Source organism: Vipera berus (genome assembly GCF_964194415.1).
Source record: "Vipera berus genome assembly, chromosome: 2".
Classification (NCBI taxonomy): domain Eukaryota; kingdom Metazoa; phylum Chordata; class Lepidosauria; order Squamata; family Viperidae; genus Vipera; species Vipera berus.
In genome coordinates this window covers 137,436,569-137,452,070 of record NC_138203.1, presented here as the reverse complement: position 1 = coordinate 137,452,070, position 15,502 = coordinate 137,436,569, and the positions used below count along the sequence as shown (strand labels likewise).

Here is a 15,502-nt window from a genome sequence, read left to right as displayed (position 1 = left end):
TTAAAAAAAAAAGGACTCTTGCTTTTAACAGCCAGGCTCTGTGATGCTTTGGAAGAACTCCCTCTCTGGCTGCTCGGCATGTATAGCTTCAGGAGGAGGTTCAGCATCCATAAAAAGTGGCCTTGTTGAATTCCTCAGAGATGCCCAGCGTTGCCCTCACCGTGGCTGAGCCGCCCCACCCCACCCCTCTTGGCCCGCAACCAGCTGCCTCAACCACTTGCAACCTCCTCTCAGCCTTCCGTAAGAGTGAAAAGATTTCTAGGAGGAGGAGGAGGCGCCCTGGGGCCTTCCAAGGAGCGTAAGACATAACAGCTATTTCAGTGCAACAATCAGGCACCGGACCTGAGGAAAGTTAGCAGAAAGAACGTGTTTCAGTGCGGCTTGAAGAAGGGAGTGTGCTTGGTGTTTACGAGTGATAGCAGGGTGATCCTGAGTCTTAAGACTAAAGGGGTCTTGGCAAGGCAATAGGTGGAGACTGCTGCTAATTGGTGTCTTGGCCTAATTCATTCGGTCCCACTCCCCCCCCCCGACCTGGGCAGGTCGGGTATGGGTGGCCATCACAATTGCCTCACGACATTTCCAATTAAAATGCTTCGCAAAACAGGCGTTAAGGAGCTGTGCCTGCTAAATAAAGATACCTTCTCTCTCTTGGATAAAGAAAAAAATGCCCCCGAAGAATCAGTAGGTGCTTTTACTGCCCGGGTAAGTTAGGGTGCTGTTGTGGTTGAGGTTTTTTTTTTCTCTCCCACTCTTGCTCAATTCTTTCAGAGGCGGGAAAGGTCTGCCTTCTAGAAGAGAGAACCCAGTTTGTTGAAAGGGCAAGGGAAACCGAGTGACGGAAACGGGATTCTCCATGAAATACATGTTTTCCACATGCCCATCCACACTGGATTTGAGCAAGCATCTTCACTCCTGTTTTTGTACACACTCCTGCCTAGAAATGAAGGAGGCTGGCCTACAGCTCCTTTAGTGTGACACAGCTCAAGTGCATTCACTAAGCCCGGTACCCTGACAGGAGGAGGAGGAGGAGGAGGGGGGGGGGTTCACTTAAGCCAACTAAGTGACACAAAGATTCCCTTCCCTCAGTGCTATTGTTGTGACAAACTCTCTTGGACCCTTCAACACTCCACCCCCGTATTGTCATGTTTTGGGGGTCCGTGGAAGTAGTGCAGTTCAGTCACCAACCGCTCCAGTAATGCTGATTTACATTCCGCCTTCAATACTTCTTACAAACCCAGAAAGAAAGGGGGAAGCCGACCCCACGTAAAGACTTGTCCCTCTCATTTCCCAAAGTCTTAATTGGGAAGACGACAACATCAGCCCAGGTCCTAATTCTTCACTCCAAATACTGAGACGCATTGCTCTCGGTTCTCTGTGGGCTTCCCCGATGACCTGTCTGAAGAGACAGCTGTCACTCAGGACATCAGCAGAGCAGCTCAAGGCCTGGCAGTAGAGAGACCTGTGAGAGAATGAGGTGGTCTTGGTGATGGCAGCTTATGCCAAGCAGAACCACTGAAGCTGGGCTCTGGATGGGAACCACCACCTCCTGTGCATGACAGAAGTCATGATCCGTGCTCCTTTGGCGTTACAGTCCAGATGCCAGAGGGGAGTGGGATCTCCTTAAGGAGAGGAGGCATCAGTCACTGCACCCATGTTGGCACCATTGGGATGGGGAAGAGGCTCCCCCTGGCATGCTACACCAGGGCAGTTCGGGCCTCGGTCCTTCCCATGCTGGCACTGCTGCTTTTCCGGCGCAGGCCTGGGGTGGCAATAGTGCTGTAGCCTTCATTTGGGCAACCATGTTGCATTAAGATGTCAATGCATTCTTGGCTTCCTGCTCGGCGAGCGTAGAACAGGGCGGTGTGCCCCACAGCATCGTGGGCCTTAACGTCAGCACCATACTGTGGGAGAGGGGGAAAAAAAGAGTGATTAGTGTTAGGAACTCCAAAACACAAATCTGTCTTCTGCTGTTGTGTAGGCGTGACTGCCTTACATCTGGAAGCTGGAAATCTAGAGCTTCCGTAAGGAGTGGGGGTATGCTTGTAGCCACTGCCTCTCTCAAAGGGAGTTACTCTCTTCCTCAGCCCTTGTTGTTTTTGATACTTCTTTCTAGGTAAAGGTAAAGGTTCCCCCGCACATGCATGCTAGTCGTTTCCGACTCTAGGGGCCGGTGCTCATCTCCGTTTCAAAGCCGAAGAGCCAGCGCTTGTCCGAGGACGTCTCCGTGGTCATGTGGCCGGCATGACTAGACGCCAAAGGCGCACAGAGCGCTGTTACCTTCCCACCTTAGTGGTCCCTATTTTTCTACTTGCATTTTTACGTGCTTTCGAACTGCTAGGTTGGCAGAAGCTGGGACGAGTAACAGGCGCTCACTCTGTTACGCGGCACTCGGGATTTGACCCGCCAAACTGCCGACCTTCCGATCGACAAGCTCAGCGTCCTAACCCACTGAGCCACCACGTCCCTCTAACTTCTTTCTATACTTCCCCAAATTTACACGCAATTGACTAGGAAGAAGGCAATGGCAAACCATTTCTGAAAACGTTGCCAAGAAAATTTCATGGACTTCTCCATGTAGTCACCATGAATTAAGACCAGCTCAAAGGCAGAAAAATTAAACAAAACCAAGCCACACAGATCAATCACTTAATTCCCCCCCCCCCCCCACCTTGTTCCAGTTCTCTCAAGCTCCATCAGTACCAGGCTTTCAATGGTATCAAAGACAGGGTGGAACATCTCTCCTAAATTTCCAGCCAATCCTATGGCATTTCCTGACTTGTGACAAGCAATGTTTTTTTTTCTTCCTGTACCTCCAGAAGGAGTTTAATGACTTTCTACTGGAAGAACAGCACGTGTGGGTTGTTGTGATGCAACTAGACTGTAAGCTAGAAAAGACCTTTGCAGGTGCTGAATTTTGGAAAAGTACATCCTTGTTCAGTTTTAAGTAGTCCAAGAAACATAAATCTTCTATTCAGTAGAAGTAATTTTGACCTGAGATAGTTATCATTATAGTCTCACAGGGTGGTGAGAATAGGAGACAGCTGCTTTGACTACAGATTCTGTTCGGTTTCCTCGACACTAGTGTTTTCCTATGAGACACGAGAGCTTCTGCATGCAAAGCGTGTGCTTCACCATTGCGTCCTGCTTCAAAGCAGCTGCGGAGCTTATGAAGCTCACGCAGACTATGGACGTAATATAAGGGGTTTGTTTGCGTCTGCCCAGAGGACACCATAGATGTTGTAAATGGATCCAACTCAAAGCACAAAGAACTATTTTCAAGCTGCTACCAACCTACCCCTGTCTGCATGGAGCGAGAACATTTGAAATCCCGGAAGGAAACTTGAAATGTATCATTTAACACATATATACTGAAAAGTATGTAAGTATACATTCTGAGAATGCATCAGAAATTAATGTTCTAGCAGTCAGCTCTAGGCCATCTGTCTACTCTATATGCCAACTTTCCCCTTTGATAGCGCATCTTCTATATTCTAGAAAAGTGGTGGTGCAGGGGATAGAATGCAGTACTGTAGGCTACTTCTGCCGATTGTCGGCTGCCAGCAGTTTGGGACTTTGATTCTCACCAGTTCAAGGTTGACTCAGCCTTCCATCCTTCCGAGGTTGTTAAAAGGTTGAGGGGGACCCAGGTTGTTGGGGGCAATAGGCTGACTCTGTAAACCGCTTAGAGAGGGCTGCAGAGCACTGTGAATCAGTATATAAGTCTAAGTGCTATTGCTAAGTGCTATCATTAAGATAATTCTTGCTCTCCTTGGACTTAAAAGTGCCTCCACTGCCAAGCACTTACCCAGACCAAAAGCTGGGTGATAACCACGTGTGAAAGGTCACATGCCACATGCAGAGCTGTGCGCCGGTCCTTGTCCCCGGTAGGAGCATTGATCTGTTCCTTGGAACTGTGAGCTAGCAAGAGCAGCACAGCCCCCAGGTCTTGGTCTAAGACAGCCTGGAACAGTTGGCACCCAAGGGAGAGTTCAGAGTTTGGTAGAGGTGCCAGGAATAGTCGCTGCTCATATTTGGCTCGGATCCAAGATTCTCGCTCTTCCCTGAGAAAGGAAATCAAGAAAGCCCGCTATGATATAAGAGTCTTTAAGCTCAGAGACAGCCTGCTATGGAAAAAAAAACACCAGGCTGAAAAGAAGAAGAAGAAGAAGAAGAAGAAGAAGAAGAAGAAGAAGAAGGAGGAGGAGGAGGAGGAGGAGGAGGAGGAGGAGGAGGAGGAGGAGGAGGAGGAGGAGGAAGAAGAAGAAGAAGAAGAAGAAGAAGAAGAAGAAGAAGAAGAAGAAGAAGAAGAAGAAGAAGAAGAAGAAGAAGAAGAAGAAGAAGAAGAAGAAGAAGAAGAAGAAGAAGAAGAAGAAGAAGAAGAAGAAGAAGAAGAAGAAGACAGGTTCTTATGCAGAGAGATGGTCGAAGGGATGGAAGAGCAAGATAAGCAGAAAGAAAAGGAGCAACATTCAGACACGTGTACACTGGTTGCTAATATCTCTATAGTGAAAAATTCAAAGCAGTTATACAGACAGCTTCTGATCGAAGAGCTAGGATGTTTCTCAGGTCCCTTCTTGGAAGGGGTATGAATGCCAACTGCTTCTCCCACCGCATGGTTTCTTCCTCTAGGCCAGTGTTTCTCAACCTTGGCAACTTTAAAATGGGTGGACTTCAACTCCCAGAATTCTCTCAGCCAGGTTGAAAAACACTGCTCTAGGCAGAGAGAGAGAGAGAGAGAGAGAGAGAGAAACAGACAGACAGACAGACAGACAGAACAATTACTCTCCACATGGAGACTTTATAGAATTAAAGGTATATTTAGAATTCACCACTTTTGAGTTTAGCTCCAATAGATTTCCTTCCCCCACCCACCAAGTCAGCAATGCTGCCTTGTGCCCAACTTCAGCTGCATCATGCATTTTTACAGTAATTTAACTTCTCTGTGTGTTGATCCAAGTATGTGTGCCACAATGCTTACTCCCAAGTAAGTGGACACACTATGCCTGCCCAAGTCTCCAAGGCTATACTTTCACTGCATTCACTGTGATCCTCTGCACTTACCGTGATGACTCACAGGTGGGTTTCCGGCGTCCCTGTGTGCATTTCTCCCAGACGCTGTTGGCCGTTTCATTCCCGATAGAGGTGAGCACCAAGGTGAGCTCCAGGGGCCAGTCATCCAGGTCAAGAGAGCGCACACGAGACAGATGGGTGCCCAGATTCCGGTGGATGCCGGAGCATTCAATGCAGATCAGCGCCCCCAAGTTCAGACTGGCCCAGGTTGGGTCTGCAGACAGGAAATTGGACGGGTTGGAGTGTGGGGCGAGGGAGGAGCAACCTCCCTCCCTCTTTAAAGCAAAGATCTGTTATTCCAAACCAGGGGTAGCCAACCTTGGCTCTTTTATGACTCATGGACTTCAACTCCCAGAATTCCTGAGCCAGCTTGGCTGGCTCAGGAATTCTGGGAGTTGAAGTCCATGAGTCACAAAAAAGCCGAGGTTGCCTACCCCTGTTTCAAACCCTTCTGATGTGCTAAATCCCATGCAACCCAAGTTAGGATGAGAGACTGTAACTAGCCAAGTGGGATTCCCAGTGTGCGGTAAAGGGAAAAGCCCAGCCTTTTGGGGGATAAGCCTTATTGATCAGGGAATGCTTTCAGATTTGGGCTTGGAGGCCTTCCTTTCAAAGAGGAAGGAAAAGGAAAGACAAATGAGGCAGAGAGAGAGATCACAAGCTGACCGACAAAAGGGAAGGGTGGAAAGGACTGCGCAGAGGGACTTCTTTCCTGAGCTCTTGAAGTCCTCCTCTCCAATCTTTTCAAAGAGGCCCAGTCTTGAAGCAGCTCCCTTTTCCTATGAAGAATCCATCTGTTCCCTTAAAAAGGAGTGCCAGCTGGGAAGCAAAGGAGCCAGATGATGCACAGGAGAAAGGTCCCTGAAATCTCCCCTGCTGAAGTTGGTATGCCAGACCTGTCTGCTGGGGAAGGGCAGACCAAAGGGCGGAAACATCTGTGCCATGCTGTGCTGTGTCTAGTTAAAGAAGTGGCTTATTTCTTTAGCTAGACATTATCATTTGATGTAATAATGGTCAGACTGAAGCTTCAAAAGAGACTTTTTTTTAAAAAAAGGCCTGTCCCTGAAAGCTTAAAGGGGCAGGTGGAAAGGTGTCTTGCCTTTGTCTTTTTCCTTGATCTTTTCTTAAGATTTAAATATGTTATTGTATATCTTTCTAGTATAACACCTAGAAGATATGATGAAGTGCAACCAAAAATATAACATTGCTAATATAATAAAAAATATACAAAACAGTAATTAACTGAGTGACATTTGAAAAAACTAGAGATATACATAAAAATATAAAAAAAATTAATGCACGGTATTACTAAAGCTATCCGTATAGACCGTCTATTATTCATCTTCTCAGCTTAGAGTGTGTGTGTCTCTGTGTGTGTGTATGACAGAGGAGGATGCTATGTTACTCCATTATTTTGTGTCTCTTGGGATTAAAAAGATTTAGTGAATGTTAAAGCACAGAGAACATTTCAAATCCTATTGTTTCATAAAGCTATTCAGATAGCCACCAATTCTGCTCAGTCCATCGCCTTAATAAGAGAAAGATAAGCATGCCATCCAAATCCTTCGGAACAAGAGATTAAAAATGCTTTTAACTGCGTCCAAAATATACTTTTTATGAAGATTGGAAGCAACAGTATTAGAAGCTGAATCAGAGTTAGTAATTAATGTCATATTGAGGTTTGTACAGGAAATGCACCGTCCCTATTGAGTTTATTTTTGGAAACAGGGCCACCATTTCCTATACAAGTTCAGCCAACATGCTCTAAAATAAGCCTCTACCCCTTCCTCTCTTTGGTACTCTCCAGCTTTGTTGGGACTACAGCTTTCATCGTCTCTAGCCATTCATGCCCCTTGCTGTGCGGGATGGGAATTCAAGAGCACACCCGGATGAAAAAGTCTCAACCGCCACGTACTTACTTAATGCCCCACAATCCACACACAAAGAATTTCCTTTGGCATTTCGGATAGCCTTGATTGCCACTGCTTCACTCTGGCTATCCATCCGGGCCTGTTGGGGAGAAAGAAGGCAGAGAGAGATGCTGAAATGCCCATTGTTTCCAGGGTTACCTCACAGATTGCCCTAATTCTAACTGAGGCCTTGCAAGACAGAGCAAGCTATTTCTTGAAAGCCGTCTTCCAAACCTGTATGAAATTTTTGGATTATGCTCCATTTCCAATTCTCAGATGCAACAGGATATTCCCTGAGGATGCTCTCCTTTCCCTACACTTTTTAATGTTTGATATGAAAAAAAAAATGTTGTAAGCTCATTTTGAAATGAGACGGGGAGCAAATATAAATGAAACAAACAGGCAAATAAGTGACAATGAATCACAAAAGAGGGCTTTCTTTTCAGCAGGGCCTACTCTGTGGGAATATTCACAAAAGGAAACCCCATTTTTCTTCTCCAATAAATCAATCAGTTTCCTTCCAGTTTTGCATGTGTGATTGGCTTCTATTTTTCTTGCTTTTAAAAAGTTTATGTGAATTGCAGTGAACTTCAATACAACCATTGATTAACCATTAACCATTTGCAAATAATGCTCAAACTCTTCTTACCAAGATGACAGAATTAGGACTGGGCTAAATCACTTTTTGTGATAGAATTCAAGAAGGAAGGAAGGAAGGAAGGAAGGAAGGATTTTAATAGCGTTACAAGGCCTTGCCGTATAGAAGCACTTTTACATTATGGTTTCCATACTTTCATCTTCAACTCAGTTTGGAAGATCATATAGGAGCCGTGGCCAGGGGGGCTTTTGCCCAGGTTCGCCTGGTGCGCCAGTTACGGCCGTATCTGGACCGAGATGCCCTACGCACAGTCACCCATGCGCTCGTGACCTCCCGGCTAGACTACTGCAATGCTCTCTACATGGGGCTGCCCCTGAGGACCACTCGGAGGCTTCAGCTGGTGCAGAATGCAGCCGCGCGAGTTGTGATGGGAGTCTCCCGATACTCCCATGTAACACCTCTTCTCCGCGAGCTGCATTGGCTTCCAGTTGCCCTCCGGGTGAGATTCAAGGTGCTGGTGATGACCTATAAAGCCCTAAATGGCATGGGCCCGGATTATCTAAGGGAACACCTGCTGCCAGCGTCAATTTCCCATCGTCCTGTGCGCTCCCACAGGGAGGGCCTCCTCAGGGTACCGCCGGTCAAGGATTGCCGACAGGCGATCCACAGGGGGAGGGCGTTCTCTGTGGGCGTGCCTGCCCTATGGAATCAACTGCCAACGGAACTCCGGACTGCCCCCGACCTTCGTTCATTTCGCCGGGACCTAAAAACCTGGCTCTTTGAGCTATCTGCTCTGGACTGAGGGGTTTAATGTTTTTAAATTGTGATTTGATTTTTGCAGCTAGACTTAATTTAATTTTATTTTAATTTTATATTGGATTGTTTTTAAATTTTGCCTTGTAAACCGCCCTGAGTCCTTTGGGAATAGGGCGGTATATAAACCGAATAAATAAATAAATAAATAAACTAAGGTTTTCTTACACTTGTGATAGCTGCGTTCACTACTAAATCTACGAGATGCTCCCCACTACATATGTATTGCTTAAAGCACCCTTGTTAAGACAACCTTCACAGCAAGCTGAAGTGACCCTAAATGCTGACAGGAGAGGAATCAGCCAAGAACCTGCGGCCCAGTAAACCAAACTCTTTATATGCACTGACCATATCTCAGAGACGGTATAACTGGCATGCCAAATCAGCAGGGATAAATAAGAAGGTCACCCAGATCAGTTTATCAAAAACATTCCAACCCCACTTTGTAATTTACACAGTATCTGCCTTTTTCTTTGCCTTGCCTTTGCAATATGGGTAAGCTTTGGTTCTGCCTTTGCTTAGGACTGCCCAACCATTGCCAGTCTACGTTGTTTTATTGTCTGCATGCTAATGAAATTATCTTCAGTTGGTTCACTTGATTGCTTTAGGTGAGCCAGGTTTTGATTGGAACAATGGATTAGAGCCTGGCAAAAGGAGGACACATCCTCTTTTTTTATCCTCCATGCAGCAGGCACAGCCTTAAAATTAAATCTTGTCTGGTGTTTTGTGTCTTCTTCCAAATGTCATTGAAACTGGTTTTTTTTTTTTAAATTTTCTATCCCTCCTGCTTAGACAGACTCAACCGCCTAGCTTTATGTTATTTATTTCCTGCTTCCAGCAACCATCTTCAATCTAGTCGCTTCAAATGTACTATCGCCGTAAACTGTAGGTCCCTTGACCCGTTGTACATTTCTATAGGGAAATGTGGAAAATGTGTTGTGTTGTTGATTCTGTATTATTGCTGTTCTTGAAGATAAAGACTTGTTGGAAAAATACAGGTAGTCTTCAACTTAGAACCATTTGTTTAGTGATCGTTCAAAGTTAAAATAAAGGCATGGAAAAAAGTGATTTATGACTGGTTTTCACACTTAATGACTGTTGCAGAATCCCCACGGGTCATGTGAACAAAATTCGGGCACTTGGCAACTGGTATCTATTTGTGACGGTCACCCTATGCTGGGGTCACGTGATCACCATTTGTAACCTTCCCAGCCGGTTTCTGACAAGCAAAGTCAGTGGGGGAAGCCAAATTTGATTAACAACCACGGGATTCATTTAACAACTGCAGCAATTCGCTTAACCAAAAGGTCCTCAAATGGGGCCAAAACCCACTTAACAACTTGCTTTGCTTAGCAATGGAAATCTGGGGCTCCACTGTGGTCGTAAGTCGAGGACTACCTGTACTGCAATTGAAAAACCAGGTCTTTCTGGTGCTGAAAAAAGATAATTCCCTACAGGCCCTAAGAACACTTTTTGGGGGGGCAGTTGTAATGTGCTGCAATTTTCGTTGCAGATGCCCAGAAAGTTAAGCCTTTAGTGGGTTCTCCTCCCCGCCTCTCCCCACCCCCCAATACGTCCTCCTTTCCAATTGTCCATGCCCTCCTTTGGCTCCTCCGATAGTCTGGTAACCCTAACATAGATAGTGCATTTACAAATGGCCAGAATCACAACAGCTTTATAGGCAATCGATACTTAAAGGCAGACTTCCGTAGGGAAAGGGGACAGCCGGAAGCTGAAGGGCCAATACCTTGTTCTTGCTACTTTCACAGCACTGCAAGCTGGCCAGGATCTGGCTCTCGATCGCTTGGACCCAGGAATCTCTCTCCTCGAAGCTGTTGGCCTCAAAGTGCCAGGTCTGTCCTGTGCTGGAGACGATGATGAACTCAAAATTCTCTTCCTCTGTGGGTGTAAAAGAGCCGCGCTCAGGCACAATGAAATGATACCCCTTTCCCTGAAGTTCCAGTTGCCTTACAGTCACAAACTGGTGTGGGGGCTGGAGAAGGGCATTTAGAAGTTAAATGGGGGGGGGGGGAACAAACAAAACTTATTTTTCCAGCACAGACGCTTGGGAAAAGTTGGAGGGAGATGATTGATTAGTAGCAGGGACACAATTATTTATAGTTTACACAGGGCCAACATTTTAAATTCATAAACAGCAAAAAGCTGAAAGAGTTCTATATGGATGCTGTCCTTTCTGGGTGTGTGTGTGTGTGTGTGGGGAGGAAAGTCCCATTTATTCTACCAGCACTTCATCAACTCACAGGTTAGTTACTATTTTAAAGTTAATCATAGAGCACCTTTAATTTGCAGAGGACCAGGGAACCCTCCTATGTGTTTGCTCGCTACACTAGTGCAGGCTGAACTAGAGAGCAGAGTTAGTGTGTGGAAACACAACACAATCTATGTGGTTCTATAGGATGTTTCAACTCCTCTTTTTCCAGTCTCACTCTTTGTTTTGAACTTGGATGTAATATAGGGCCACTTGAGATCCAGCCAGAATGGCAAGTTCAGGAGGCAGGAAATGGGAAGCCGATGACAATCAATGACGGTCAGGCTAGCAATGAGGGCTCTGACAGGAAGCAGGGCTGTGGTGGGGAGCAGAATTTTCTGCAAGCAAGCCCAAGCCACGGGTGAGGTAGGGTGAGAGAGTGTGCTGATTGCATAAAAAGAAATTTTTGCAATATCAGCTTCCCTTCTCTTCATTTTGCAGGAGAATCAGGGCGGAGAAGTGGGAATTAGTCGGTTGGAGTGGCGAAGGATTACAATCCATCTGTGATAAAAGCGCTTAAGCACGCCTGAGATTGGGAAGCCAAAGCGCTTTTATGTCGGGGGGGCTCACATTATGATTTACTCCCACCACTGTCTTTGGTTTGTAACACTTCAAAATCAAAGACTACGGTGGGGCAAAAATTCAAAGTATTTCTAATGCCAGTCTGGAATATTGAAGGAGCAGGAGATCCAAGATTCAAATCTTCACTTAGCGATCCATGACCATTTCTTATGGGAAGAACAATTAAGTTAACGGGAATGGAGAGTCTGGGGAAAGGGCCATACCTGCATCAGCTTAAAGCAGAGGTCCCCAACCTTTTGGGCACCAGGGACCGTTTCCGCAGAGAAAGGTTTTTCCACGGACCGGAGAGTGCGTGGTTTTGTGTGCTGCCTGCCTCCCACCGATGGGGCTTTGCTTGTTTGGGCGGACCGGTTGCTGGCATGCCACAGACCGGGACCGGTCCACGGACCGGGGATTGGGGACCCCTGGCTTAAAGCACCAAGGGATCTCTGCCTCTTCCCACTCTTCAACAGGTCAAATGACTCTACCACCAACAGAATAGTCTGTAAAATAGCTCAGTTTTTGCTTACCTTGGGACTGCTACAAATTTACTATCTACCTGAGGGAGAAAACACTCCTGCAGAACAGCTAGGGATTTTCTAAGCCTATCTCGTTCATGGCTTTGGAAACAAGACGAAGGCAGAATTGTGGGGACATGGCAGTCTAAAGAACTCATAATCAATATTGTTAATAAACACAAATGGGGAAAAAGCTCTCTAGGACTCTGGACTGTTCTTTCTGTTCTTATTCGCCTTTCCAGGAGCCCGCTTGTGCACTGCCAAAAATTGTGGGACCCTATATTCTACAGCCAACAGTGTGAAATGCAAGCTTCTTGGGCCTGATTGTTATCAGCACACGTACAGAAAGTACACTGAGCTAGAACACAACCTTCTGGTATTGTTTTGGCTGCATACAGCAGGAGACCCTCCTAGTTCTGGAAAAGTTGGAAAAGGGAATCTACTGGTTTTTATGGCCCTGTTTTATTTGCACTTTGGGGGCCTCATCTGATTATTTAACTAATATTCCCCCCGAAGGAGTTCTGACTGAGTTTACGAATCAGTTCAAAAACTCCCCATTCTGAAAGAATTCTGGGAACTTAATTATTTTGGCGGAAAATGGAGGTTTGGGGGGGAAGGGGAAATTCGTACACCCCCCTTGTTGGCCTGGGAATGGTTAACCTAGAAGCAAGAAGGGATATATCTCTCGGGTATCAGGGACAGACATCGAAGCAGGGCGCACATCACACAGTAAGCACAACTGCATGCAATGGGTGCCGTGGCACAAAAAAAAAAGAAGAGCCCACACCTGCCAACCGCCGCTCATTACCTGTTTTATAAATATTTCTTAAACTACCAAAGGTTTTTAATTTCCACATTTTACGCTTGGCTGCAGTGGGTCCGGAGGGGAAGCAGGAAGCGAGAGGCAGAGAAAGAGAAGGGAGGAAAAGAAGAAAGGGGAGAGAGTTCAGAGGAGGAGAAGGAAAATAATTTAAAAAAAAAAACAAACAAAAAAACCAGAGGCTATCAGAACTCCCAGACCCCTGGATTCGGGCACCGGTGGGGGCGGTGGATGCGTGAAGCACTGCAAGGGACAGTGAGGGAGAAAGCTGTGGAGGGCACGGGCCCCGTGTGGTGCAGACTCAGAGCGGAAGTGAAAGGCTTGGCAACAGCTGCTTAGTGCAGGCAGAGCTAAGAGAAAAGGGTGGGAGTGGGCATCTCCTCTGAGCATGGCCCAACCCTTTCTCAAAAGGAGAGGACCATTCCTTTCCTTTCCTTTCCAGGGGTGGCAACAGGCAGCACGGTCTCCTCCACACGGCCTTGACCTGTACGCTCCTCATCGAATTCCCCTCCCTTAATCCCAGTCAGGCTGGCTAAAAACATCCGTCTCTCCTTTCGGGTAAACTCTGGGAGGCGGTTCTTTGAGTTTTGAGCCTCTGGCACCCCAGTCATCTCAGTTGTGCTTCAGTTCAGACAGCCATGATCACCGCTCGAGCATTCATCCTTTCCTGCGACTGACAGATGGGGATCCAGTGCCCAGAACTGTGGAAACGCTTAATCCTGAAGCAAAAAATGATCCTCCCGCTCTTTTTTTTGAAAGTGCTAACTACAGGTGGTCCTCGACTTACGACCACAATTGAGCCCCAAGTTTCTGTTACTAAGTGAGCCGTTCGTTACGTGAGTTTTGCCCCGTTTTACGACCTGTCTCGCCTCACTGCAGTTGGTAAGTTAGTAACACGGTTGTTAAGTGAATTTGGCTTGCCTGTTGTGACTTTGCTTGACAGAAGGTCGCAAAAGGGGATCGCATGTCCTTGGGACAGAGCAATGGGCATAAGTATCAACCAGTTGTCAAGCATTTGAATTTTGATCGCACGATCACGGGGATGCTGCAATGGTCGTAACTGTGAAAAACGGTCATAAGTCATTTTTCCATTGCTGCTGTAACTTTGAACGGTCGCTAAATGAACTGTTGTAAATTGAGGACTACTAGTGCCTACAGATAGTCCTCGACTTACAATCACTATTGGGACTGGCACTTCAGCTGCTAAGCAATGCAGTCATTAAATGAGTCGCAACTGATTTTACAACCTCTTTTACGACAGTTGCTAAGCTTCTCCATTGACCTTGCTTGTCAGAAGCCGGCTGGGGAGGTTGTGAATGGCAGTCACATGACCTGGGGACGCTGCAACCATTGTAAACACACGCTGGTTGCCGACCACTGAAATTGTGATCATGTGGCTATGAGTACACCGCAGTAGTCATTAAACCGAAGGACTGGTTGTGAGTCCCTTTCCCCCCCCCCCCCAGCATCACTATAAGTCTGAATGGTCGCTAAATGAATGGTCGTTAAGTCGAGGACTACCTGGCTCATACCTTGGCTAATTCAAGACACTCTTATCTGCCCAGTAGAAGAGAGTCTTTGCTCTTCTGTCACCCCAGGAGATACGTGATCTGGAATCTAGGACCCCAAAATGGCTCTGTTTCCTGTAAATCAGGGGTCTTCAAACTTGGCCCTTTTATGACTCGTGGACTTCAACTCCCAGAATTCTGGGAGTTGAAGTCCACGAGTCATAAAAGGGCCAAGTTTGAAGACCCCTGCTGTAAACGGTAGCAGGGCCAATGTCCTGGCCGATGGGCTTTGTCAGCAGACATCTTAAAGACACACATTACGAATGGCAGCCAAGCCTTAATTGCCATCCGAGACAAAAGCCTTTTCTGCTTTAAAAACAATTTCGCCATAGGCACATTAAAAAAAAAAAAGCAAATGGAGCTCTCAGGATCCCCAGCTGGCAGGGCCATTAGTCACATCACCCGAATGCTCTGATGGCTATAGACACCCCCCCCCAGAGAGGAAGATCCCTCTAGAGACGCCCCTCAAGTTTTCACCGTCTACTTCCTTGGAAACCATGATGTTCTAACATGCCCAGTAGACAACCCAAACTCTGGTTAAAAAAGCGGACTTATTTCATCTTGAAGGATCATGACCGACAGCAGAGGCCTCTTACCCTCCGCCTGCCCGGCTGATCCCTCAGTTTTGGATGGTGTGCTGAGCTTCTTCCGCCTGTGTTTCTTTCTGTCAATCATAGGAGATGGAGGCGGGTCTTTGCCACTGCTGCCAGGACTGGAGAGTCCTTCTGCAGCCATGGATACTTCTGCAGGAACAGGCAGAGAGAAACAGATAACGGGGTCTGCGGTCTCATCTTTCTCACTGGATCAGAGAGGACAGTCTTTCCTAGCATCCTCCCTGCTCCTGGGGGCGGGGGGGGGAGGGGTTGTGTTCTTGTTGTGTTCTGAACTTACCAGCTTTGGAAGAAGATACTGAGCGTTGCAAGCGCTCCGGTTTGCCTAAAAGCTTGACTGCTGGGTCAACTGGGGGATTCAGCAGTCCCAGACTAGGGCTAGCTATGGAGAAGAAGGAACAAGAACGTGAACTTGCTAGAATCTTTACAGCATGTGGCTGATTTGGTCTTGTTACAATATTTGATAAGTCTCTGATAAGTTCGATCTTAAGCCTCCTTGGACTGGAGGCCTTTTAAGATGGGAGAGGTTGAAAGCACATTGATTTGTGCTTCTTAGATTGTAAGCCGCCCTGAGTCTTCGGAGAAGGGCGGGATATAAATGGGATTTTTAAAAAAAATGCAGCCAGATGTTCCCCGCACGAATGTAAAATAAGGCTTGTAATGGGATTCTAATTTCTTTAACCAGAGCTGAAGGGTGAGGAGGATGCTAGCAACCTGGAGGCAGTTATTCGAAGGGTGCTTTTATGGCGAACTTCAGAGGAATC

The 15,502-nt window shown here is 46.7% G+C and overlaps 1 protein-coding gene across 2 annotated transcripts in view; it reads right to left on the bottom strand.

Annotated features, from left to right (window-relative positions):
- Window positions 1-5: 5 nt before the first annotated feature.
- The window catches only part of AGAP2 (ArfGAP with GTPase domain, ankyrin repeat and PH domain 2), a 169,396-nt gene continuing 153,899 nt past the window's right edge, over window positions 6-15,502 (bottom strand). For both annotated transcript variants that reach the window (XM_081316633.1, XM_081316632.1), the window contains exons 12-18: window positions 15,019-15,120; window positions 14,724-14,870; window positions 10,139-10,290; window positions 6,990-7,080; window positions 5,062-5,284; window positions 3,806-4,061; window positions 6-1,901 (exon numbers count right to left, since the gene is read on the bottom strand). In XM_081316633.1, the coding sequence (XP_081172759.1) occupies window positions 1,695-1,901; window positions 3,806-4,061; window positions 5,062-5,284; window positions 6,990-7,080; window positions 10,139-10,290; window positions 14,724-14,870; window positions 15,019-15,120 (1,178 nt within the window). In that variant the 3' untranslated portion in view covers window positions 6-1,694. The remainder of the gene's footprint in view (window positions 1,902-3,805; window positions 4,062-5,061; window positions 5,285-6,989; window positions 7,081-10,138; window positions 10,291-14,723; window positions 14,871-15,018; window positions 15,121-15,502) is intronic.